General features: G+C 45.9%; 1 protein-coding gene across 1 annotated transcript; it reads right to left on the reverse strand.

Moving 5' to 3' along the window:
* Positions 1–1,735: 1,735 nt before the first annotated feature.
* Positions 1,736–22,310, reverse strand: EMILIN3 (elastin microfibril interfacer 3). The gene is made up of 4 exons (XM_033153407.1): positions 21,730–22,310; positions 11,603–11,725; positions 4,770–5,017; positions 1,736–3,748 (listed from the first exon to the last, which is right to left on the reverse strand). The coding sequence occupies exons 1-4, from the start codon at positions 21,927–21,929 to the stop codon at positions 1,854–1,856; spliced, it is 2,466 nt and encodes an 821-aa protein (XP_033009298.1). The 5' UTR covers positions 21,930–22,310; the 3' UTR covers positions 1,736–1,853.
* Between the last annotated feature and the right edge of the window lie 5,212 nt (positions 22,311–27,522).

Consider the following 27,522-nt stretch of genomic DNA (forward strand, 5'->3'; position numbering starts at 1 on the left):
AAAGTAGACGTGTTTACCACCTAGCTGCCATGTTTGAGGGTAAAGGTTATGAAACAGAATGAGTAGCATTAGGAACCCCCTGAATATTTAATGCTTTGTCTGAAGAAATACTGACTTCTTTAAAACAAACAAACAAACAAAACCTTTGCAGTTGAGATGGTGACAAATGAATAGCTTCACTTGAACATACTCAAGATCTGATAAGAGATCCTCACTCCCCCTCATGATCATTGATCATTTTAAGGGCATTCGCCCTTTGGTACAGGGAGCTCAAGTTAAAGCAGGTTGGACTTGGCAAGCTGGTGAAATGAATCTAAATGATGGAGGCCCCTCACAATGTGCTGCTACTTATATGACCACCTGCTAGAAGTCAGCTTTCTTGCCCATCCCGTAAGGGGAACATAAGAAACTGCCTTAATACTGTGTCAGATGTGCATGCAATGATTCACTGTGCTTCTAGAGCACTGGGGGCTGCGTCCAGTGTTAGTCATATGCAGAGCTGACTCATAAGAATGAATGGACCTGACTAACACATTCATTAATTTCAGTGGGGCTAATTTGAGTAGAACTTAGTTGGATACAGCCGTAGGACTGCCATTGTGTGTTCAAGAGTGTCCCTGAAGAGGAACTTTGTTCAAAACAGGTTGGTCTTTTATCTTTTGACCTGCATGTCTGTCTCCTTCCTTCTCTAGAAGGCAGGGAGTGACAGTATAGCATTCCTACAGCACCATATGGAGAAGTTCATGTGCTTCCTTCTGCCAGTGTCTAGGCTTACAGGAAGCCACCTAAGGGTCAGACTTGATGGTACATTAGCTTCATATTTGTGTCCTTCAGTGCAGGTTTAATGCAATGATTTAGCACAATCCCTAGGATCAGGGCCTCAGTGTGGGAGTGGGAAGGTATTAACCAGTTAGGATCGAATTTCCCATGTCAGCAGTTTGCTCCCCTTTTGCTTCAGTGGGAGAGAATTTTCCCATTGCAGATTAGCTGGGGGATCAGGCAGAACTATGGCCTCCCCCAGCGACTGAATCCAGATCAGGTGTCCCATGCATGTATGGACACAGATATGGAGCTACCTTGGTCCTAAGCAGGTGGTGCATTCAGCCTGCCCCCCCCCCGCTTCTTTCACACACAGCGCATTCTGCACCCACAGTGCTTGAGAACAACAACTGTCAGAAAAATGTCCTGAACTTTGTAGCAATGAATGCAATGGATGAGGAGATAGTGAATATCGGGTGTTCTCTTCTTGGGTGAACCCATACAATACCTGTTGATTTCTGAACTGAGTGTTCCTTATGCTAGTATCGATCAATGCTGCCATGAAGAATTCCAGTCCAGGTTTTGTACACATGTATAATACGGAAGTGGGGAAAAGTCTTAGCTAAAACCAAAGTGTTTCTCATAGCTGGCAGTATTGCTTAGAATGGTCCCTGAACCAGACCTTTGCATCGAGTAGATAGATATAACGGCCAAGAACCGATTTTCTTTGCCCCAGCAGGTTTTTCATTATTCCGAAAGCAAATAATCCTATAGATAGGTCTGTCTCCTCTCCAGTTTCTTCCTGAATTGAACCGCATATTGGAAATGTAACCCAATGTGACCCCATCTATGGGAAGGCACTTTGCTACATACGTACAGCTGCTAAATATCCACAGAGAATACAGTAATGGCAAATGTACAGCTTAAACTGTAGCGGGAAAATGTCGTTCTTTCGGGGGCAAAATGAGAGATGGGATTATAGCAGCTTTTAACATTTAGTAACCTCCTTACCCCGCAAAAATAAAATAAGATCCTGGTATCATCACATTGGAGTCTGCATGATATAAGTTAGTTGTACTTTGGGTTTGACATAGCTAATGCTGGTTGCCTTGCAGCTTGGTTTCTAAGAGGCTGATGTCTTCAGCTAGTTCCGTGACTTTTGCCTGGCAGTCCAGCAAGTTATCTTTGAGTACAGTTATTTCCTGAGAGTGGGCAGCTAAGGTTGCGTTCATATGGTCCATGTAGCCCCACATACTTCCTGCGTTATTTTCCAGCTCACTTTTGATGTGGTCCAGGCTTCCCGTTACCATGCCCAGTCTGCCACACATGTCCTCCACCTGGGCCACACGGTCATCAAACTGGAGCACTTCCTTCTGCAGGCCATGAGCCACACTCTTGCAGTTGCTCAAATCACTGATGATCCTGGACTTGAGCCTTTCAAGGTCTCCTTTTAGGTTGAAGACTCGCTTGTTGCTGAACAGAAGCTGGGAGCCTTGGTTGTTGATCTTCTCTTGAATGGAGTGGACCTCATCTTCTATTTTGCGCTCGCGCTCGTCCAGAGAGGAGTTGACATGGAGCACCGTGTCTGAGTACTGAGAAACAGAATCCTTCAGCCCAGTTAAGGACTTGCTCATGGTGTTCAGGTTGATCTTCAACAGAGTGATCTCACCTTGCAAGGACTCAGCTGCTTCCTCTTCAATCCGCCTCTGGATTTCCAGGATAGTAGCATTAAGTTTCCGAAGCAGGTCAGAGTTGCTGTCCATTCTGAGCAGTATATCCTGGTTCTTGCTTTGGCAGTCCTCAATTTCTGTGCGAAAAATCTCTACGTCTCTGGAGGTGGCCATGCAACCCAATGAGCATGTGCTTTCTAAGGTAGTCAGCCGACTCTGGAGTACTTCCAACTTCTCATCTGTTCCCTTTCTTATGATAGCAAGCTCCCCTTCCAAGAGGGGCATTACAGCTCCATCTATCGCCACTGTCGAGCTGACATTGTTCACATCTCCTACAATGGTTATAAATCTCTCCTCCAAGGTTCGCATTTTGTCCTCAAACAATGTCCTTGTGCCATCCAGCTCTGACCCCAACAGACCTCTCATGTTGTCCTCTACACTGGAGCAACAACTTCCCATTTCCCGCTCTGTAAAATTCAGCCTGGCTTCAAAGTCCTCAAAGCGCCCTTCAACTATGTTCCCCAAGGTAACAGTGGAAAGTTCATTGTCCAACCTGGAGTGTAGATTCTTTTGAGACTCAGAAATACTGTGCAAGCCCTTCTCTAGGATATCCATCCGTTTGGTGAGGTAGTTTAAGTTGCTACAGCAGCTTTCCACAACGGTCAGCCCTTGGATCTGGGTTTCCAGCTGGGAGATCTCCTTCTTGATTTCCAGCTCTTTTCCATCCAGGGTCTGCTGAAGACGGAGGTTGGCAGCTTTCTCTTCCTCACATTGTTGCTGGACTTCCTTGATCCGGTAATCACATGTGCTCTGAATGTTCACCAGCTTCTTCTCAAAGCCATCCAGCAGCTCTACCCGCAAATTGCTAAGCCTGCTGTCCACATATTCTTCTAGCATATCAATGGAGGTGAGAGGAGAAGGCCGGGCTGACTCCAGCAGGTGTTTGATCTGTCCATCGTGGTCCAGCACCATGCCATGCACCTCGTCCAGCAAGTTAGTCTTGGTTTTCAGTGAATCACTCATCTCAGTCACTTTGCTTAGGATCTCACCTACTGGTGGATAAGGGGAGAGGTCTGCTTTGTCTGCGGCATCCACAATCCCATCGGGAATGACTCCAAACCCCATGGTTGAATCAGGCACACTTGGGCTGTTCATCAGCGATCCAATCATCTTACTGGTGTCCTCTTGGATGGCAAGTCGCAAATGGTCTCCCAGGCCATTCACCATGTTGTGTAAGGTGTCATAGGACTGTGAGAGACGCCTGATTTCATCCTCTAGCCGATCTAGTCGGTCTCCGAACAAACTAGGCATTTTTCGACCTATAAACAACAAGAAGCAAACCTAAGTTATAATCAGTGGCACAATTTCCCTATCCGAGGGCATGTTCAAGTGGTGGCTGCCTAGACTTTCCAGTTTGTCACAAGTGAAGAAAGTTACTTACAAAATGCTTATAAACCTACTGGAATCAAGCTGTACTCACACTTAGTGTGAGAAGCACATGCATGAACAGCTCTGCTGGATCACGCCAGTGGCCCATCAAGTCCAGCATCCTGTTCTCACAGTGGCCAACGAGATGCTTGTGGGAAACCTGCAACTAGCAGCTGAGCACAAGAGCACTCTCCCTCCTGCAGTTTCCAGCAACTGGCATTCAGAAGCATCACTGCCTCCAACCATGGAGGCACCCCATAACCATCATAGCTAGTAGCAAGTTTTGCACAACATCTGCATAGTGTTGTCCTCCTCAAATGCTTCTGCCTGGCTGGAATGTGTCCTTGAACTGCAATCCTGCTTGCCTGGATAGAGGATAATCTGACTTCTCCATTTGAAATGTAGCCTACTGTAGAAAAATATTCACCACCTCCATCGATACACTCACTGTCCCCAGTCGCCCAGCCCATCATTGGAATTTAGCACCAGTAAGGTTATTATTGAGGGAATATGAACCTTGGGCTGAAAAAGGTTCCCCAGGAAACCTTTTCTTTCCGGAAAGTGACATCTGGAGAAGGACCAGGGCAGAAGGATCAGGGCAGGCCTGTTTCACATTGTACAGCTTATGGCCCTCAATCTTCCCCTGCAGCAGGGCTTTTTTCAGGCAGAACTCAGTTCTGGCACCTTTCAGGTGGGTGCAGTTGCCATTCTAAGAGAGTAAGAGAGGTGTTCATGGTGAGTTCCAGCACCTCTTCTTCTAGAAAAACAGCATTGACCTGCAGGGACCTTCTTGACCAGGGTGTGAAGTGTTGCTTATCTGCATCTTTAGCCCACAAGCTTCCCAAGTCAACCATGCCATTGGATTCTGCGGATGGAACTCAACAGACAATCCTAAATGAAGCCACGACTCACCATAGTGGTTCTTTTTTGGTCCCGGAAACGAGTCTGCATGAACTTTGGGGTGAGGGGGAACTCTAGGAGCTGGGAACATCTTCTGAGTAGGAGGCAACTTGGGACTGGGGTGCTGGGGAAGAAGCCCTGGCTGGTCAGTGGGACTGTCGTGGCATCCTTCTCCCATGAGGCCTGGGCAGCACCTCCACACAATCTCAGTCACTGTCTTGTAGCCAATCTTGTACCTGGGTCTGAAGAACGTGCGATACCTGAAGGAAGGAAGGCAGAGCAAGATTAAGAGATGTACCTCTGTGTCTCAGCTTCCGTAATGTGTAGGTCAAGGAAATCTTGCCAGCGCTCACACACAGTTTGCATCAGTGATAGGTAACACATGCATAAAGTGCGCACACCTGGTAAATTATATGTATAGAGCAAATTTAGAAATAATTACCGTAATTTGTATAGGAAAACGATATCTCTCCTCACATGGAAGCATGTGGATAAGCCTGCTGGATCAGATCAATGGCACATCAAGTCCAGCATCCAGCATTATATTATGGGAAATTGTTTGTATATTAGGAGAAATTTAAACTAAAATGCTGGTGAATTTTCAGGAGGGCATTAATTTTTTTTTTAAGGAAAAAAATGCAACCTGATGTGGAAATGTGGAGGGATGAACTTAAGGATGTAGAAATGAGAAACTGAGATAAACTGAAACTGATGGATGCACTCAGCCCTATCTCTTCTCAAAGCTTCTATGATTTTATGTGGGGAAAATGTACTGTATCTGCCTCTCCACCCTAAGCAGCACATGATATTAGACCTTAAAAGTGCTGTCTTTTAGCACTAGAGGGCAGCAGCTGCCCAGCAGTTGTATGTCCTGCCTGTACTATCACTCTTCTGATCCTTTGCCCAGGGAATGTGGTAATGATAATCTTTTGCATTTATAGTGTAGAATCTCAAGACACTCTACTAAGAGGTAGTACTTAATCATCTGGGATTCATAAACCAGAGATTGGAGAAAGCAGCTTAAAGAGAAATATGTAATCCCCAGATAAAAAGATATACAGGTACATAGATATTTCTTTAAATGCAGGGATTCTGTGTGTGTGTGTGTGTGTGTGTTTTTAATATTTTATTGATTTTGCATTATTGATTTTGTCTTTTGAACTCAAATGCACAGCTACATAGGTGCATGTAGCTAACCCATAAAGCCTAACACATTTTACACTGCTTAGGGAAAGGAATGTGATCTACAAAGGCAGAAATGACACTTACAGTCCAATATGAAACCCCATTGAGCTCAGGCTTCAAGCAACATTAATCAGCACTCCAGAGCCATTTTGGTCTTGCAGTTGCACTGGCTATTCAAAAGCTGCAGGTCAGCTTTCAAGGGCCAATCTAACAATCAGAAATTAAAATCTGCAGCAGCAGCAGCAAATAAATGAGTTAGGGTTGTTTTGTGTTTTAGTCCTACATGTACACATTTTTTAAAAAATAAAATAAAATGACGTATTTAAAAATGCAGTGTGCTTCCACAATCATGTAGTGGACATTACAGTGAAAACATCCAAGTACATCACCTGATGAGTGTAAAACCAAGCGATGAGCTTTGTCTCTGAAACAGCTATCACTGATCAAAGCAGAGCTTTTCATCTCATGTAACATGACTTCAAATCACTGACATATTTTCCTGTCAAGGCAGCTCATGTGCTCAGCTGCCAGACCTTGAGTGATACATCACCAGGTGTTATGACACTGCCAGAGACATCCTAAGCATGTTTGCTGAGAAGCCCCACTGCTTTCAATGAGCGTTACCTGCCAAAAAATCAGTTTAGGATCACCACATTTATTTTTATTTTTATTTTGAAGTGTTTTTATTAAAGATTTCTTGATTTACAAAAGTATGCGCAATGTCTCTCGTATTTTTTACATGTGTCATTTTTACACATGTAATCAGTGTAAAATCAGTTTCATTTGTTGAGGCATTGGGAAGAAAAAAGGGGGAAAGAGGTGGACACATTTATGATTTATATTCATTTGCAAATCGGCCCTTGAAGATGCATAGATTGTAACATTTGTGGACCTGTGTATGTGTGTTGCATATATACTGAAGGACTGGTTCTCCCAACCCAAAAAGTGCTTATGATATATGATTAGAACCAATTACATCTGTTTCTGATATGCCAAGGACACATGGAAGTGCTACCAACCTCAGAAGATTTTTTTAGGGGGGGTGGCAGCTTAAGCAGGCTGTTATCTGTGGAAGCCCCTAAACTGTGGAATTTCCTCCTCACAGAGGTCCATCTGGTACCTTCATTATGCAGTTTTTGTTGTCAGCTGAACATACACCTGTTTATTCAGCCCTTTGACCCCAAGATGCATATTTTTAGGACCAACACTCTGTTGTTCTTGTAAATTGTTTTAGCCGATTTTGATATCATATCCTTACGTTGTTCTAACCTGCCCTGGAACCTTAAGGTGTGACAGGCAGGTAAGAAATCTAAAGTAAAAATAATAATGTGAGTTGAGCCAATTGGTTCCAGTTTGGACACAAAAAGAATCAGCTATGCAGATCATTGACAAGATGCCTCGAGCCAGATTATACCGTGCTCCTTGTTGTCACACATGCATATTTCATGTTATTAAGCTACTTTTTTACATATCTGTAAGGCTAATGGTAATCCTCTAGAAAATGCTGTGGATTAGGTTGAATGTAGCCCTGATCGGATGCACAACATTTCATTCTTTTCAGGAATTACTGGTAAGTGGTGCTGGTTCATGATGGAAATATGACCACTTTGCCACACACTCATAGGCTTAACCCACTACATCTCAGTGCTGGTTTTGTCACAAGAACTACCGCCCCTCCCCCCATCTGATGACTTTAAAAGGGGATTATTAGACCAATTTGTGGGAGGGGTGGAATAAGGCTATTAATGGCCACTAGTCATCCGGAATCAGAGGCACCAAACCACTGTCTGAAGACAAGTCACTGGAGAACATATGAGAGAGTGCTGTTAGACCCATGTCCTGCTTTTGGGTTTTTTCTATACAGTGGGAGCTTGGTTCCCGAACTTAATTCATTCTGGGAGTCTGTTCGATTCCCAAAACAGTTTGGGAATCAAGGTGCTGCTTCTGATTGGCTACAGCAGCTTCCTGCAGCCAATCAGAGGCTGCGGGAGCCGCACCAGGTGTTCAGCTTCCAAAGAACGTTCGAAAACCAGAACAATTACTTCCGGTTTTTGATTTTTTCGGGAGCCGAGGTTCCACTGTATTTTTTTAAAATTAGTTTTATGTATTAAATTTGGATACCGCCCTATGCCCATAGATCTTAGGGCAGTTCACAACATAAAACCACAACATAAAAAAACAGAAAATGCATAATAAAAACAAAAAGACAACCCAAGAGACTCCCATTCCACTGCACATTTAGAAGGGTATCAGATGTCAATCAGGCCAAGGCCTGGTTAAAGAGGAACATTTTCACCTGGTGCCTAAAGGTGGTGTACAGTGGTACCTCTGGTTATGTACTTAATTTGTTCCAGAGGTCCGTTCTTAACCTGAAACTGTTCTTAACCTGAAGCACCACTTTAGCTAATGGGACCTCCCACTGCCGCCGCGCCGCTAGAGCACGATTTCTGTTCTTATCCTGAAGCAAAGTTCTTAACCTGAAGTGTTATTTCTGGGTTAGCGGAGTCTGTAACCTGAAGCGTATGTAACCCAAGGTTGTTGTTGTTCAGTCGTTCAGTCGTGTCCGACTCTTCGTGACCCCATGGACCAGAGCATGCCAGGCACGCCTATCCTTCACTGCCTCTCGCAGTTTGGCCAAACTCATGTTAGTAGCTTTGAGAACACTGTCCAACCCATCTCAACCCAAGGTACCACTGTATAATGAAGGCACCAGCTGAACCTCCCTGGGGAGAGCATTCCACGAATGGGGAGCCACTGCAGAAAATGCCTGGTCTTGTGTTGCTGCCTTCCGGACCTCTTGTGGAGGAGGCACATGAAGAAAGGCCTCAGGTAATGATCTCAGGGTCCAGGTAGATTCACGTAGAGAGAGGTGGTCCTGAGTTGTTTAATGCTTTATAGGTCAAAACCAGCACTTTGAATTGGGCTGGGAAATTAACTGGCAGCCAGTGCAGTTGGGCCAGGATCGGTGTAATATGCTCAATCCATCTTGTACCAGTGAGCGACCTGGTTCTACACTAGCTGAAGTTTCTGAGCTGTCTTCAGAGGTAGCCCTACATATAGGCATCTGTTGGCAAACAGGTTTGCTGGCTTAATAGACAGCCTTTCCACCTGATCCAGCAGGGCCCTTCTTATGCAATGTTCCTATGATAACTGTTTGCGGTGATGTGCTTAGGACTGGATGAGTTCGTTGTTATTTTTCCGGCGAGCCACTGGACATTGGCTCCTTTTCTGGCAGCCTCCTTTTGGGAAGCTGCTACAGAACTCCAGGCTGTACCAGAACCTGCCAGAAATGTCTGTTTGTTCTCTCTGTCATTGATTGAGATGAGTGGGATTGGAGAAATGCGGGCCTTTACGAATTATGACTCCCTGCAGAAGCCTCCAAGTTACAGCGGTAGTTTAAAAAAAGAAAACAACTCCGGTGCGCCTAAACCCGCTTGGAAATCTTGCTGAGTCCAGAGAAAGCTGCCCAGCTGAGCCACTGTCAACAACAACATTGGCGCGAGCCATCGGCTTGGCTCTCTGCAGACATCTGGGCCACTGCCCACCTCTCTCTCTTTCTCTCCTCTCTTTCTCTTGGCAGGGAGTCAGGCTTGTAAAGAGAGCAGAACCTTTTGCGGGTTAAAGGGGGAAGGCAGTTGGCATAGAGGTGCCTCGGCTGTGCCATGTTGCCCTTAAGTGGTGCTTTCACTTAGAAAGGAGGCTGCTTCTTTTCAGGGGGGGGGGGGAAATGTCCTTTCAAAGTGCAAAAAACTACACTCCACATGTCAGCAACAGGAAGTATTTATTGCAGCTGGATAAACAGTTACCAGTGGCCCCGGTGGCTGGAAAAAGCTACATCTCTTTCTCGGTCTTCCAAGCTATGTACAAAGTTCAACTGGCAGGACTTGCTTGGTTCGAAAAAAACATCCTTTTTAAAAAATACCCTGTGCTTGTTATGAAAGGGTGGGGATGGTGGTACCATGGTGGTAGGACTTTGGGGCAGGAGCCCAGGGTCCCACTCAGGAGAATGAGCAAGTGAACACGTTCCCTTTTAAAGAGACTCACTTCTCTGTAAGACTCCAGGGTCTAAAATTACCTAACTGGCCAGGTTGGAAAGACTGCCATTTCCTTCTTCAGTGGGTTAATTAATTAGATGTATTGTAGACAAATTTCTACCCCCAAAAGGTGGGATATAAATAACAGTAATAATAATAATAATAATAATAATAATAATAATAATAATAGCCAAACGGTTAGGAAGCATGCCATATTTACATATAACTGCTCAATCAGAGGTGGCACAGATGGGCAACTAGGAGTGTTTTAACTTGGCTTGGATCTGCTTTTTCTCAGTCAACTCCTTCCATCTTTAACACAATCAGGCAGAAACTATCTTGTCTCAAACTCTCCCTAGACACTTTGAAAGCCATTTGGAGCTTCGTAAGTCCCTATCAGAGCTTTGCATGTTTTACTCCTATCCTCAGTCCTGCTAATGAAATGCATCTGCTAGAAGCCGCCTGACCCTAACACACTTGCTTGGAAGTAAGTCCCACCAAGGGACTTATCCCAAACAAGTGTGCATAGGATTGCAGTCTTAATATGCAGTACTGAGTTGATACATTCATGTTCATAGCTCTGAGTGCCATTTCTTTGTCTAGAAATATAGAATCGGGACCAACAGTGCCTTTCTGCGTACGGAAGACGTGCCTGCTCAATGAAGGACTGTATTCCATCTGGTCATTAAAATGGTCTAGCTGACTCCAAAGATGTTCTCCTAACTGTGCTTTCTCTTGTGCAAGCAGAAGCACAAGAACTGCTATTGAACCCAACCTCTGATAGCACTGCATGAACTCTCTTGTGCAAGTGTTTGTGGAATGGCGCTGACGGCTATTTTTCCTTCCACTCACGGTGCTTTGGACCTACTCCACAGCATGCGAAGGATTTATGCTATATTTGGGTGAACTTCCAAGAAATACACGGTCCACGCTGAGCTGTTTTTGGGCTCTCTTGGCTAGCACGGGCCTTTTGCGGAAGCAAGCAAGCATAAGAACCCTTCCAATTTTTAAGCTTGCGCTATACAAGAGCACTTCTGTCACTTAAATATATGACATGGGAAATCAAAACTCCCAATGGGAGCATGGGAAGCTGCTGCCTGGTTTGCCCTAAATAAAGCATCACATACCACAAGCAGCAAGTGTCAGTTGTCTGTCTCTGTTCAATGGTTTTCCATTGCAAGCTCTAACGTCACTCAATCAATCTTGTCAACTACAATGAGCATGGCGCATAGGCAGTTCTTAAGCACTGAATGATGAGAATTCCACTCCCAAGGTCCCCCAAGTCCACCCTTAGCAATTAGTTTACTAGATTTAACTTCTGTGACATCATAGCAGCTAAACCAATGGCGCCTAGAAAGGCTGTATGTGGCACATTTGCTCAACAGGGCCCCCTTGTGGCAGCAAAGAAAGCAATGGCCAGACAGGCAGAGAAATAAGGGAGGAGATTTGATAGGGGAAACGGAAAAAAAATATGTTCATGCTTGTTGGACATCTGCTGCTACTTATTATGACGTTTAATCCACAGGAGTTGCTATGGAGGCACCGCTTCCTCTAACCATGTCAGAAGATGCTGATAGTCTTCTGTAGTCCCCACCATGCTACAATTGCAACCCAACATTTACTTACAGGACTTTCCCAGGACACTTGGGTCCCCAGCTGCACTTGTGATATTCGGCTTTCACGTAGCTCTCTGCTCCATCCTGAAGGGTGCAAGTTATATTCCTCTGCACCACATACGCACAGTAGCTCCTGCATTCGAAACAGAGCAAGATTTGGTCAACATCTGGTTGCTGGATCTGGTTCCCAAAACCCCTTCCAAAAACTCCAGGCCAGGCATTGCCTGCAGTTTCCCACTTATTTGCCGGGGTGATCTCTCCTGGGGTGAACAGCTAAGGGTTCTCTGGGAATAACCAGTTCACTGATGCCATACCACTGACCAAAGAAAGGGGAAAAGCATGGGTGCTATTCAACTAAGTTTTACTCAGAGGAGACCAACTGAATCAATGAGCATGACTAAATTAGGTCCAATAATTTATAGTATATAGACATAGCTGACTACGACACCATGGAAAAAAGAAATAATATTTGTTCTTGTTAGTGGCTGAGTTGCATTGAAAGTCACACCCAGCTGCAGAAACATGGGGCTAAATCATCTTTTGGCTTTTTATGGTTCTATGCTTAAGCAGTCAAAGGCAGGATAGATTCTGCAAGGAAGGTCCACAGTGAGGGAAGATTGCAGTGTATAGTGCTGGACAGATGGAGACTTGAGACAGTATTTTAAACCAGCGTTCTTGGATGCAAACAGAAAACATATGGGATATGATGAGAAATTCAGGATGGTGGTGAGTAAAAGATGGCAAAACTGCAAAGGAGGATTAAGGACACAGGGCTATAGCAGATGGCACTATGAGAGGAGAAAGAATTCAGGGATCAAGGGAAAGATGGGGATAGTAGGTCCCTGTGACATGGCAGATGGGAAGAGATGAGCTCAGGATGCTGAGAGTGGAGATATTATTCAGGGGAAGGTGTAAGCATCTCACTGGAAATGTCAAATATAGTCATTTTGTTTCTAGTAGGCAACGACGTAAGAATAAGGGACAGGTCTCCTGTTTGAGATCTCATCATTGAAAGGAAATGCTAATACAGCCCTTATCAGACCTGATACATAGTGCATCTGACACCTTGAGGATTTGAAATGCAGGAAATCTGAAATGTGAGGGTTTGACATACAATGTTATCTTCTGAAATTCATTGCAATCCTAGTTAGGAATACTGGAGCAACCGCTGTAACAATTTGCCAGTGGAATGCCATGTGTTTGCAATTTGATAATAACGAAACTCAGTTTAAAAAAGAAAAAGGAAAGGAAAATTGGCATGCATAGCAAAGGACAAGAAAAAAAATCCTGAACATCTCTTCGGCATTAGAAAGTGCTGCAATCTTTAGTGGATTTATTGGGAAATATTGAGTGGGGGAAGTTAGCTAAAAGTTTATATACAGTATTAAACAAAATGCCAGCGCGGTTCATCCACTGTTGCCAGAATAGATGGGCCTTTTATGAGATCCACTAAGGCAGTTCTTACACACTTTTACAACCTGCATCCACCAAACTGAAAAAATATACTCCCAAATCAAAAGTCCACAAAATAGATTTGAAGCTTAGAGGTTGAACTCTTAAGATACCCATATAAAAGAGCCGGGTGAGAATTTTCCTCCTGACATTTTTTCCAACTCTAGTCCATTTAAAATTGGTCCCAGCATTTCTACAAAAGCATAAGTTACATGCTTCACCAAAGAAATGTGGTGGGCTTCATATGCCGACACCATTGCAAAGAAAGATGCCCACTATGAGTGGGATAGTGGAGGCTGATGTACTGGGAACAAAAGGATGCTGATTGAGACAGGGAAAGAATGGAACAAGGGCATCCCCACCTCCATTAAGAGTCTTATTGTTTAGGGTTTCAGCAAATCAGCTATTCCCTTCTCCAGGATAAACATTGTATTCTATTCACTCCCAATTTTCTACTCCCCCCCCCCCACCCCACAAACTGACAATCAACAAACTTGGCTGCATTTTCACCATACATTTAGAGCAAATGACTTTCCCCATAGAATCCAGGGAACCCAAGAGTGTTAAACTGTAGCTGTGTTAGGGGTAAACTACTGTCCCAGGGAATCTTGGGAGACGTCATGAGCTTAAAATGTGATTTAAGTGTATGGGTATATAAAGCCACTGTAGTTACTCAACATGCTCATCAGTGTGGTGTAGTGGTTAAGAGTGGTGGACTAGTAATCTGGTGAACCGGGTTCGCTTCCCCGCTCCTCCACATGCAGCTGCTGGGTGACCTTGGGCTAGTCACACTTCTTTGAAGTCTCTCAGCCCCATTCACCTCACAGAGTGTTTGTTGTGGGGGAGGAAGGGAAAGGAGAATGTTAGCCGCTTTGAGACTCCTTCGGGTAGTGATAAAGCGGGATATCAAATCCAAACTCCTCCTCTTCTTCTTCTTCTTCTTCTTCTTCTTCTTCTTCTTCTTCTTCTTCTTCGAGCTAGTTTGGGGGGGAAAGATTTTGTCAGGCTCTCATGCTGCATACGCTGAGCCTGGACTTTTCATTTTATGTAGTTTAAGCACTTTTCAGCTGAAACAGCAGCTAATCAGACCGGAGGGAGAATGAGAGTGAATGAGCACATGCCTTGAGTGGCTGGGCTCAACAGGTGACAAATAGCTCCAGTCAACTATACAATCTGCAGCCAGGCTCAAAGGGAGCTCAAAGGTAGCACCACCCACGGGAAAGATGGGACACTGAGTAAAAGACGACACGCTGGGGATGGTTACAGGATGCAGCGGAGCACTCAGGGGCCCTTTTAGTGTTGGTGGCATACTAGGCACGAATGCCCCCAAACAAAACACAAAATACCATCTGTCGAGAAGGAAGAGTGTGTCGATGCATTCCACTTCACACAAGGGATGGCTAGAGCTGGGAATCACTTGCATTTTAAAGGAGAAAATGCAAACAAAGTGCAGGGCAGCACATGTGGTTTTTTTTTTGGTTGTTTTGTTTTTTAGTTATCCTACAATGTATAAAGGGACGCGGGTAGCACTGTGGTAAACCACAGAGACTAGGGCTTGCTGATCAGAGGGTCAGCAGAAGGTGTTCAAAAGCACATCAAGTGCAAGTAGATAAATAGGTACCGCTCCAGCGGGAAGGTAAACGGCGTTTCCGTGCGCTGCACTGGTTCGCCAGAAGCGGCTTAGTCATGCTGGCCACATGACCTGGAAGCTGTACCCCGGCTCCCTTGGCCAGTAATGCGAGATGAGCACCACAACCCCAGAGTCGGACACAACTGGACCTAATGGTCAGGGGCCCCTTTACCTTTACCTTACAATGTATAAGCTGCCACGTACAGTGTAATAAAAATAAACCAATTTACAACTGCATCCATGTCCAAGTACACTCCAGATGCTGCTGGAAAACAGCTCCCATCACAACCCAGCCAGATGGGCAAGGTATTAATAAAAAATAATTACACATTATTATGGCTATTAGCTATGCTGGCTTGAGCTGATAGGAGCTGGAATCCAATAACTTCTGGGGTGTCCCAGGATCCCCATCCCAGCTGTGGAAGTAGCACTTAGCTATGGCAGGCAGCAGATAAGATCTCATGTGTCCCAAGGTCAAAGAAGAGCAGCCTTGTCTGGATCAGACTACTGGTCACCATCTGAATTCTTCCCAAAAGCCCAAGCAGTGCAGAAAGACAATAGCCCACCTCCACTGTCTTACCCCACTCCAACCAAAACAACTGGTTTTATTTGGTAAGAACATAAGGAGAGACTGCCAGATGAGACCAAAGACCTGTCTAGTCTGGCATGCCTAAGGGATGCTCACAAGCAGGACATGAGCAATGGAACCATCGCAAGGCACTTTGCTGCCTGGAACAAAGATATCACACACACACTGTTCCACATACAAAAACTGATCAGACTGATTGGGCTGCACCTGAGATCAGCAGGTTAGTTTAAGGGGTGCAGGGTAGGTCAGGTTAGGTGGCATACACAGTCTGCCCTGTCACAGAATTAAATTTTTCAAAATTTAAGTGTGTTATGGTACAGTTGCATCCTGTACCAGTTTATGTAGTTTGCCATATAAGTGGTAAGGGTCATGCTGGACTCACTATGATTCCCTCATAGGCAAAAGAGCAGTGCAGACCCAGGGGCTGGTTGGGGCACATGAGGGTTTGGCAGACCAGTCACAGCTGACCCCTATGAAAGCTCCATGCACGCACACACACACACACACACACACACACACACACAGAACCTATAGTCCACCAAAGCATGTAGACAGGGCTGGGAAATAGCAGGTTTTCAACATCATGAAAAGAAAGGAGCATTGGTCTTGTCCTGGTCCCAAAGCACTGGGGTGAAGCCCCCACCACTCTTGTCAGCACCCAGCACAGGGGTGGAGGAAGGGGGTGCGGTGGGTGCAGGGGTGTCACCACTGAGGGGCGGGGTGACAAAATGCTGGGCGCACTCACCACGGGGCCTGCAGCACCTGAGCCATGCATCTCTCCTGGGAGAGACGCAGTGGCTTGGATGTGTGCAGGTTCCACACTGCCCAAACGGTCGGCCCGCTACCTCTCCCCCAACTGTAGGGCGGCTGAGTGGGAGGAGCAGGCAGACTCCAGAGGCCCCACGGTGTGCCCTGCCCCCATGGGCAGCTCGCCCTGCCCTCACCCCGCCCCTGGGCATCTCGCCCTACTCCTGAGCACACCGCCCCAGGCACCCAAGCAGCTTCCTCCGCCGCTGACCCAGCATGCAGTGGGCAGAGAAATGAGCATTGGCCCCTGCCCCATGAGGCACCAGGGTGAAGTCCACACCACTCCCCCCACCGCCTGTACCCGATATACTGCCCAGTCAAGACACCATCACGGTCCAGCCCTCAAACCGGTGCTGGGATGTATTGATACATCCCCAGGCTTACATGTAGACAGTGGGCTTTCAGTGCAGGCTGCTCCTTCCACATGGCTAGGAGTTCACTTCGCTCTCGCTCTTTAACTTGAGATATAAGTAATTGAACTGAGGGGTGGAGACCAAAGAGTAGGAGAACCCCACACTCCACAATGTTAAGTTATCAGAGATGCAAAAGAAAGTAGTGGTAACCTTCAGTATGCCAGGGATCTGGAGCTACCAGGTAAAGGATTTGTTGACCTGGGTCAATTATGCAAATCAAGTCTATTTGCATATATTTGCTTCATAACTTTAAATGAAGCTTCTTTAAATCACGGCATGCAAGGTATGGCCAATTTGCCCACCTCATCCTTCTGCACAGCTCCTTGAGGGCTTCTTGGTTTTTCTAAATCCCACAATGGGAATGCCGAATACGCACACAACCCTGATTGTGCTGTATGCACTATGGTGAATCCAGCCCTGGGAATGTCCTCTTGTATTCTGTAAAGCACCATGCATGCTGATGGTGTAACAACAAACAACGTAATCAACAGCAGTACACTTGTTAGCTGTAGTCCATCAACTAATAGTGGACCACAGGCTCTCTGCCCTGGTTCTATGACCTCAGAGAGTTGCTGCTGGTCGGAGCAGATAATACTGGCATATATAGACCATGTATGTATAACACACCTACATATGCCCAATCCCCTTGCAACAAAATCCTCTTTTTCTACCTCAAGAACAGCTCCGCTCTTTGTCCTCCACTTGACTAATGGACATCAAATTTCATCCAACTTGGGCCTCCTTACTCCTTGTTGGTACTTTGCTGTCTATATTACATTGTATAGGAAGGGGAGAGTCTGGTAAGGTGAGCACACAAAGCTCATATCATTCATTGGCCTGTCTGGCCCTTTTGTCTGCTTTGATGGTTTCTGCAAAGGTCAGCTTCTCTCAGTTGGGGCTGGGGATAGCCAGCTGTTTCTTTTCTTAAAGAAAGTCACGCTTACTTGAAACCATGGGCTTAATATCCCAATCCTCTGCACACTTACTGCAATGAGACTTACTTCCACAAAAGCATGCTTAGGGTTATTGCAGTCTAAGTGTGACACTTTCTGTGGTGAGACACTCTGAGCCTTTAGAGGTTAGCTGTTACAGCAGGAGACAAGATGTGAGGCTTACCAGCAGACTTGATGTACAGCTGGAAATGGAATATGAACACAATAATAATATTATGAGTTGGGTAGGATAGAGGGAGGGCATGGATTCCAGTGGACACCCTCATGTAGTTCCCATCCTATCCACGGCTTACATGCCTACAGTCTGCTCATACCCCATCTATGAGTATATTGTCTGCTGCAGTTTGAAATACAACGTAAACTTCTCAGTGTTGAAAGGATCGGGGAGGAAGTCATGGTGTTGTGGTCCAGGATCACAAGAGGTTGAAGACGTGTTTCCATATCTGCAGCGGGGTTCCTGTCTCCAGCAACTAGAGCCATTAATAAAAATTAATGGGGAGCCTTTTAGCCACAATATGCTCTGGACCTAAGTAGTCAGGAACACTGAAAACACAAGATGCTTCCATTTCAAGAGAACGGTGGGCATGCACAATGGAACTTCAAGGAAAGCACAGCTTAAGTCATTCTGAAAGATATGAGAGCACTCCAAATTATTTGCCCACATATGTGCACAGAAATAGTAGATCTAGTTGAAAAGCAACACATGGAGATCTGAACCCATTGTTGCAATACACCCCCCCATTATTATTGTTGTATACTATAAAATGATGATATGATCAGGGCTTCTTTTTGCAGCCGGAACTCAGTTGCAGCACCTTTCAGGTGAGCGCCATTGCCATTATAAGAGAACAAGGGAGGCATTCATGGTGAGTTCCAGCACCTCTTTTTCTATAAAAATAGCAGTGGATTTAATCTTAGGCTGTATACTCTCAGAAGGGGTGTGGCTGTTGACCATCATGAATGGACCCTGCACTTCTGAATTTGCTGCTACACCACTGGCAGGAACTGCGCTCTCAGTGACCACTACTGCAGTCTTATGGACAGAGTAAAAAACAGAAGTCTCAGAGTGAAATCTCATTCCTGATCTCATCAAGCCCCAGCAGTGGGGTGGGCCACTCCACATGCATTCTCCCTCTCTCATCCACCCCCCGCCATCCACACATAACAACCCCGCACAACCATCCCCACCATCCATCCATGCTCAAGACTTCAGAAACTCTGCTGCATCAGACCTATGTCAGCATCCCATTTCTCACACTGCCCAAGCAATACTTCCAGGAAACCCACAGCCCCCTTCCCCCCCCCAACCCTTGCAGTTGCCAGCAGCAACTGGTGTCCATTGGCATGCTGGCTCTGCACACGGGTATTCATTGATTAGCCTGTCATCCATGGCTTTCTCTAATCCCCCTTTAAGCCATATAAGCTACCACCATATCTCAGGGCAGGAAATTCCATAAATTAATTCTGTGCAGTTTGCCTAACTTTCTTCCATGGTGAATGCCTTGCCATTGGGTGACCCCCACATTCTATGTACTATGGGGGAGGGAGGGAGAGGAGAGGGAGGAAGAGAGGAAGGCAGAAGCAGCCCTCTTCCAAACCACAATTTCATATCCTTCAAAGAACTTACTGTCCAGCCTCTTGGGCAAGTCCATGTCCACCATCCCAGGATGCTCATTGGACATTTAGGGGGCAGGGGGTTATCCCCTGACTCCATATCAGACCCTTTGTAACTATTGGTCAGGACTACCAGCACTTCTGCCAAGTTTTCTACACAACGAGCAGCAATTGTTACAAATTATGTGGATTTACATGCCAGCGATAATGTACAGCACCTCTTTTGTCTGTAGAAAGCCCCGGGTTCAATTCCTGGCATTGCCAGGTTTCTGTCTGAAACCTGGGAGAAGCACCGCTGCAATGATAGTGAGCAAATGGACTGATGGTCCAACTCAGCATAAGGCAGCTTTCTGTGAGCACACACCTGGCAGTCTAGGGCTGTGATGGGCACTCCTTTGCCAGATATTTAAGTAGAAGCTGGAAGGCCACCTGTCAGGGATGTTGAGGTCACATCCATGCCATACAGTTAGAGAATCTTTAAAGCACACGAGTCCCCCACAAAGTTCAAAGGATCTGTATTCTGTTAAGAGTGTTGCTGGGAACCATAGTTCTATGGAGGGAGAGGTCAAACTACAGTTCCCAAGATTCTTAGTGGGGAAACCATGTGCTTTAAATGTATGTTGGGGGTGTGGCTTTTGCACACTGCATCACAGGTTGATGATTCTGTGCAATCCCTTTGATTTGCTTAAAAAAAAAAAAGCATGTGCGCGACTTTCCTGTCCAGATATAGATAATGCTGCTGCTGAAGTTACTGTGCGGCATAAAAAGCAACAGCAGCAAATGCTCCCAAAATAAACTGCCACTTGCAATTCAATCTTGACTATATCTACCAGTAGGTTATTAAGCTAGGCTGAATATATTTCCCCACTCCCTGTTCCTTCTGATTCCACTCAGCACTGAAAGTGCTCCCAGTTCCCCATTGAATGAAGCATAATGTTGTAACTCACAAAGTTGCAAGGAGGAAAACAATGAAGTTTTGAAGCACTTTCCAGTCGAAATTGCCAAATCAGTGATAAATATGAACAACTGAATTGAACTGGTCCTCATCTATGACTTCACTCAGTTACCCTTATAGTAACTGTAAGCCCAGAATCATCAACCTTGGGGGGGGGGCACTGCAAACCAGAAAAATAGTTGTGGGTGCCACAGATACACTGAAACCGAGCACAACCGATTGCATTTGCTACACTATAATGCTGCTTTCTTGCCTAATTTCATCAGGAGAGGGAGTGGCAGGAGGGAACCCCATGAGCACCAGGGAAAGCTCTCAGTGCCCGTGGGTGCCCATGGGCACCACGTTGGTGACTTCTGCTTAAACAATCAACAGGACCTTCCTTCAAAACTAGGGCTGAGTGCACTATACTTTTAAAGCACATTTGAAACACATTTCCCCCTTCCAAGAATTCTGAACACTGTAGGGGGGCGGGGCGCCAGGAAACAAATGCATTCTTCCTTGGAATTATCTTGTTCCCATATCTAAAAAGGTAAGTCCAATTCAGGGTTTGCTGCTCCCCTGGATTTGACCGCCTGGAACCCCTCGCCTTTGGCAGAGAGGCCTGATCCCGGCCAAATGCCCCCTCCAACGCGCTCGCTCCTCCTCCAGCACTGTGCAAACTTTGCCTGCTCCACCCAGCTAGGAGATGAATTCAGACCGAGGAATTCTGAGAGAGAGAGGTCCTTAGCCAGTCAGGCAAAAGGTTACGGGGCAGCGCTGGCTGGAGAAACCATCCTTCCCCACCTGCGGCTTGCAGTTAGACGCCAAAGTGTTCGGCCCGGTGTTTTCACGGCGTGCAGACGGAAAATCTCCCTTTGCTGTCGGTATGTGTGTGAGAGAGGAAGAGAAAAACCATCGGCGATGGATGCATGGGTGGAAAGGCGCGGTTGGGGAGAGAGAAACCTCTCCGTCAGTCCTGCATCTGCATCCTTCTTTTTATTTGCAAAAGAAGCTCTCCAGCGAGAAGAAAGCAAAGCAAAGCAAAGCAAACTCTCCAGAAAAGGGGCACCCTCCCCCACATTCAATGCAGTATCTCCCCACCGACCCACCCCTTCCTTGAGCATTCCAGAATGCTAAAATCCATATGAATTTTTGGCAGATCCGCTTTTCGTGGAAGGAAGAATGGAAAGGGGTGTGTGAGGGAGCGGGGGGAAGGCAACGGTATATACGCGACTGACCAGAAGAAAGCAACTTCGATCGAGTCTTAGAGGTAGAAATAACCCAACTTCCATCGTTTGTCCCACATCGCTGTGCCTTAAAGTGGGGGGTGAGAGGACTATCCAACTACGTTAGAGAAAACCCACTGAAATTAATAGGTCTATATTAGTCATGCCCACTATTTTCAATGACTACTCTGAGTAAGGCTAACGCTGGACATATCGCATTATATCTATTTAGATAGGCATGCATATGTCTGTTTCTGTCTATCTATGCGCACATCTATGCATACACGCCCAGACGTACATCCCTCCGCGGAATTGAAACGTGCCACAAACTGGGTGCAATTGGCCAGTAATGCCACTGTGCTAGGAAAGTCCCTCGGATGAGGAGACCCTCGCCATCCTTTCTCCCCACCCGGGTCTTTTTGAGATGAAGAAAAGAGAGAGGACGGAAGGAAGGAAGGAGGGAGAGAGTGCGGGAAGCTCGGTGAGCCGAAGGAGGGAGGAGGGAGGCGCAGCGCTTACTTGTGCTTCCCCATGGGCTTTCCCGGCGTGAGCTGGGGGCTCGATCCTGAGGTGTAGAGGTTGTATCGGTTGCCGTAAGGGATGGGCACGGGGTGGCGGTAATAGGTCCCTTTGGCATCGACGAAGCCAAGCAGGGCGCACAGCAGCGAGATAGACGCGCCAGAGAAAGCTCCCGCCGAGAATCGCCTTGCCCTGTTCATGTTCTCCCGGGAGAGCGAGGGAGATGCGCGGCTCCGACGAACTCTTCCCCTTTCCCCCCTCACCGAGGAACCGCCGAAGGAGGTTTGGCTGGAGCCAGTTTGCTCTTCGCTTTCCAAACTGGGGCGGGGGGAACCTGGAGGAGGGGGAAAAACCCTTCAAGGGAGAAGATGAGCTGCGCTTTGCTCCTTTACGCAAAGTTCTTTATCCAGTTTTCTAAGGCGCGCGGGGAAAAGATCCTCTCCCCAAACTGAGACTGGCCAAGCGAAGGCGAGGATCTCCGCCTGCTGTTGCTGGAGCTCCGCGATCGCCAGCCAATCTCTCTTTTTGTACCTTTCCTTGCTCTTCGGCTCGCTCTAGTTCAGCCCCGGCTCCCCTCGTACGGCCGGGGAGAGGGAGGCGGGTCCCTCGTTCGCGATTAGCATAATACTCCAGCCGTCTCCTCCTCCAGCCGGCGGGCCTTTGAAATGCGCACCCCTACCAATCAGAGGACGAACCCCCCGCAGAGCAGCATCAAACAAATGCCTTCTAAAAAGAGAGAGGAAGAGGGAAACAAAGGCAGCAGGTGAGAGACAAGAGAAAGTGGAGAGGAGGAGGATGCCCCACCCAGTCAAGGATGCCAGCTTCGGGGAATGTTGGGCTGTGCATTTCTCAGGCCTCTGGTGCCTCGATCCAGCACATCTGAGCCAAGTAAACTGCCATGTGCAGCTGGCACCCCAGTAGCTCACAGACAGACAAATGGGGCATCTGGTCCAGCATCCTGTTCTCACAGTGGCCAGCCAGATGCTGGTGGAAAACCTGCAAGTAGGACCCAAGCACAAGAGCATTGTCCCGTCCTGGGCTTTCCAGGAACTGCTATTCAGAAGCATTGCTGCCTCCTCCAGCTGTGGGGGCAGAGCATCGCCATCATGGCTAATAGCCTAATCCTTCATGAAAATTCTCTCTCTCTTTTTTTATTAAAGATTTTCTTGATTTACAAAAGTGTGTGCAATGTCTCTCTCGTATTTTTTCCATGTAACATTTTTACAAATCAGTTTTGGTTGTTGAGACATTAGGGAGAGAAGGGGTAAGGAGGTGGAGGGGATGGGGGGATGGATGGTGGGGTGACGATGTTTCTATTTTCCTTAGTAGGTGTAGGGTTTGGTGTCAGCGTTGATTGTGTAGGTTCTCTGTTGTTCGCTTGTGTTCTTTTGGCGATGAGAGGTCGGGATCGACGTATGGGTGATTGTTCATTTGTAGTTGGCTGTGGTGATCTTTGGTTTCCTGTGTGAGTGGGGTTGGTGGGTGTTTTGGATCAGGTTAGCCATATTGATTTGTATGCTGTCGGTAGATTTTTGTCATTGTCTTGTTGGGCTGTGTGTGTGATGAAGGGGAACCATACCGGGTGAAGGTGTCTTCTTCTGTTTGTCCCCGTGTCTTTTAAAGCCCTCCAGGTTGGTGGTCATCACTGCCTCCTCCGGGAGCGATGTGTCACAGATCACACTGGGGAAAGATGCAGAGCTCTTTTGGGGTTTTGCCATCAAAGTAGGGAGATGGGTTGCTCTTTGGTGGCTAGGTTCCCCAGCCTGCCCTAAGGGAAAGGCACTATAGCCAGTGGATGCTGGTATACACCAGTCTCAGACAGATCTTGCCCAGTCCGCATTGCCAGGCTTCTTACAGGCAACCAGCCAGAGCATGGCTCTGTCTGTCATTGACAGTGTCTTCACCTACTGTCTGTATTCCTATCTTCAGCCCTACCACTCCCAATGGGCACAAGCCACCGTTGTAATTCCAGGGATCATATGCCTGCAAGCTCATATGCTGCACCACCTGGTTCAATCACCTGCTCTTAGGTAGCACAGCCTGAGAGCTCCACCAGTCAGTGTTAGATCAACAAAGTGGGAGAGCGTTCTGGGCCAGGTGAGCCAATTGTCTGATTCAGTGAACACAGCAACACTTTACATCCTTCTGTCACCTGTGTGGCAGATTAGGGGAGGGCCTGTTTCCATTGACCAGGTAACAGGCCTAGCACACAAGTGACAATGAAGAAGACACATTTTTCTTTTTTAGCTTCTCCAAAGTTGTTTCCCACCAAGAGCAAATAAACATAACCAACGCCTTTGGGGTGTGTATGGCTTTTATAGAACAGCTTCCACACTGGATGTGTAGTTTGGGCAGACTGGACTCTAGTAGATCTCATCTTAAGATATTAAGTGTTAGTAGAAGCACACTTGTTTTTCATTCCCATGGATCTAGTCTCCACAAAACGTTCAAAGTGGTAAAACTACCATGATTTTTTTGCATGCTGACCTGATCTTCTGAATGTCCCCCTTTCCTTGACCCCCTCAGTCCATTTGGAACATTAGATATATGTTTACTTTGGACCTAAAAGACCTGGGTTCAAGTCATCAGCTACTCAGACCTGCAGTACCTCTGCAGTATATAGAAATTATTGTAACTGGTGAACACACAATTCTTTCACTGTGTACACATTACCAGCTTAAGACACAGGTAGGTGATCTTTTTTTCTCAATTTGGATTGAAGCTGGTTTTGGGGAAAATGCAACAAAATGAAGTTTTTAATAAGAAGCAATGGGATAGATATGGATTGTGGCTTATGTTGTGTGTACACATTTTCCCAAACCAGTGATGGTAGCGCACTCGATGCAGAATAAACAGGAGTGCATACGCAGTCTTCAGGTGGTATCCAACTAAACCCTACCCAGAGTAGACTAATTGAAAATTAATCAATTTAACCTGCCATATAACCTGTGCACACACCAACCAGAATTAATGTTCATTATACAGCAACAGCACATAACTGAAGTGCCAGTTGTCATGTAAATGAATCAGATTGAATACTCAATAAGCAGGTCATGTCAGTGGAAGGGTTACTTGTCACCAGTAGTGAACAATGGAGTGGTGGTGTTTACCTGACCTCCTGGCAGCAAAGTTGCTGCTTCTTACTAGGAGGGAGAGCAGGAGGGGCAGGGCGGTAGAGAGGCTGGCACTGTGCAAACACATCTACAGGAGCACTGCATTGGCTCTGCTGGTGGGTTCGCACAGCGCTGACCTCTCTGCTACCTTGTCCCTCCTACTCTCCCACCTGGTAAGCAGCAGTGACTCCACTGCCAGGAGGTCAGGTAAGCACCACCAGCTCACCCTGTGCTCCGTTATGGTTTGTCACAGTTACTGCCAAGCAGTTCCAGCATTCTTGGCACTCTGTGATCTTTCTCAGCAACACCTATACAATATCTTTATGTGCCCGAAGGGTAGAATTATGCAAAGCAGCAGATACATGTATATATAAAGAACTATACCTGGTTGTGCAGCATTGAGTGTCCCCTGTGTGGGATAAACTAACCCAGAAGTCCTGGTCTGCAGTGAACAGGAAAGAAGCCAAGAAAAGGTTTGGTGGATCAGACCAAGAACCCAACATTCTCTTTAAAAAGTTGCCTACCAAACACTTATGGAAGCGTGCCCATCCTCTCTTCCCTGTCCCTGTATCTTGGTTTCTGTGAAGTGTCCCCACTGAGATATGGAGACCTTGTTCAGCTTTCAATGGGTCGGCAAGGACTCTGCATGGGGCTTATGGATATTGGTTCCACTGAATCACACAAGAAGCCACCACCCGAGCCTCATTTGGAGATGCTTCATGAGAAGTAACATACGCAGACTCTTCTAGTGTGATGTTTCAGATATGGGTGTGTGAAAGCACTCCTTGATCGCTGGATGTGGCCCTACATCAGCCATTATTGTCTTGGGAGTGGCATATCTAAACCCCATACCTGCATCATGCTGCAGCTGGGAAGAGATAGCCCCCATGCAGCTCCACTTAGGCAGAAGAACACAAGAAACTCCTTATAAGAGCATTTTGTCCCTCAGGCTTAGGATTGTCTACTCTGGTTGACGATGGTTCTCTTAAGGTTGATACGTTTTTTCCACATCACCTGCTACCTGAAGGTGCAAAACATGGGCTGTGTTATGGCCTCTCCCCAAGAAAGTGGGTTAACAAAACGCAGGTGCGACGAAAGATTATCCTTCCGTCCACCTTTCCCCCTATGTTTCTCCGTGATCCCCCACATGCTCACAAAGCACCATGAGTATTTCTGATCTCACAGCAACTCAGAAATGTTGTACCTTTCAGTGTCATGATGATTAAGTAACTACATCCCATCATCACCATCACCCTGGAGAAATGTGTGTGTGTCGTCATTTTCTGTTTGTGGTCTAATGGTACAGCGACAGCTATTCCCACACACAATTCTATAATGGTTTAACTACCATAGCTGCTATAATAATAATAATAATAATAATAATAATAATAATAATAATAATAATAATAATAATTTTATTATTTGTACCCTGCCCATCTGGCAGGGTTTTTGCCAGCCACTCTGGGCGGCTCCCAGCAGAATAAGAAAAATACGATAAAGCATCAAACATTAAAAACTTCCCTAAACAGTGCTGCCTTCAGGTGTCTTCTAAAAGTCAGGTGGTTGTTTATTTCCTTGACATCTGAAGGGAGGGTTTCCACAGGGAGGGTGCCACTACCAATAATAATAATAATAATAATAATAATAATAATACGATTGCCCAAACAAGGTAGACAAATGAATCCAGGGCCAAACTACTGTATCCACTGAATCGCTAATTGGATTGATAAATTTGTCAATTTTGGTTTCTATCTTTTCCTAAATTCATTAGGGTTTTTAATTAAATTTCTCCTAACATACACATTCTTGTATGCCTATTTGCCTGTCAGACACTTTTTTGCATGCAATTTACATGTTATTTTCATTTTAATATGCATTTTTTACCCACACTTTCTCCCAATATATGCATTTTTCTGCACTTTTTTTGGTTGGAGAACACCATCAGAAAAATTGTAGAAGCGTGTTGCACTTCAGCTCATAAATTGTTTCAGGGAATGAGAATTAGGTAGGTTTGTGGTCAAATTTCTCCCCCTCCCACAATTGTGCAGCTACTAGTTTAGATTTTTTTGGGGGGCGGTCTCATGGGGTAGACACTGAGCCATTTTGAGCCTACCAGTGAGGTTCTGGTCCAGGGCAATCCAAAGAGGAGAGAATTCACTCCAAACTGTAACGTTTTTTGAATGAAAGATCAACCTTTCTTCTTTCTCTAACTAGCATGGGTTTAGTCAGTGAGTGACTCCCTGCCCCTCAGCATGAAAGAGAACTAAGGCTGCAATCCTAGCACCAGTTACCTGGGAGTAAGCCTCACTGAATTCAATGCAACTTCATTCTGAGTAGACATGGTAGACTCTTATTTATTCTGTTACCTGCCAAAGAATTGTGGCTTATCTGTTTCATTGATTTAAAATGTCTGTTTTATATGCTGTACAGTCAACCCTATGCATGCTTATGCAGAGGTAAAATGCTATTGAGTTTACTAGGGCTTACTTCTAAGTAAGTGTGCAGGTTTCAGATATTATTTACAAGCCAAGAGCCTTCAGGATCAGAGAAGGCTTTAAAACCAATTAACGAAAACTTGTCCTGCCCTACTCTAGCCAAGTTGCTAAAAGCACAACAAAATTAAATAAAAGTATTCAGATAAAGCTTTGTGTTTGGGCAATCATCTATCTATTCCTCCTAT

The sequence above is a fragment of the Lacerta agilis genome, chromosome 6, assembly GCF_009819535.1.
Source record: "Lacerta agilis isolate rLacAgi1 chromosome 6, rLacAgi1.pri, whole genome shotgun sequence".
NCBI classification, from domain to species: Eukaryota; Metazoa; Chordata; class Lepidosauria; order Squamata; family Lacertidae; genus Lacerta; species Lacerta agilis.

Coding starts and splice junctions, on each gene's coding strand:
- EMILIN3 (XM_033153407.1), bottom strand. CDS start 21,929: ATGAACAGGGCAAGGCGATTCTCGGCGGGAGCTTTCTCTGGCGCGTCT. Junction 11,726..21,729: donor AAGCCCATGGGGAAGCACAA/GTAAGCGCTGCG, acceptor TTTCGAATGCAG/GAGCTACTGTGCGTATGTGG. Junction 3,749..4,769: donor ACCAAAAAAGAACCACTATG/GTGAGTCGTGGC, acceptor TGTTGTTTATAG/GTCGAAAAATGCCTAGTTTG.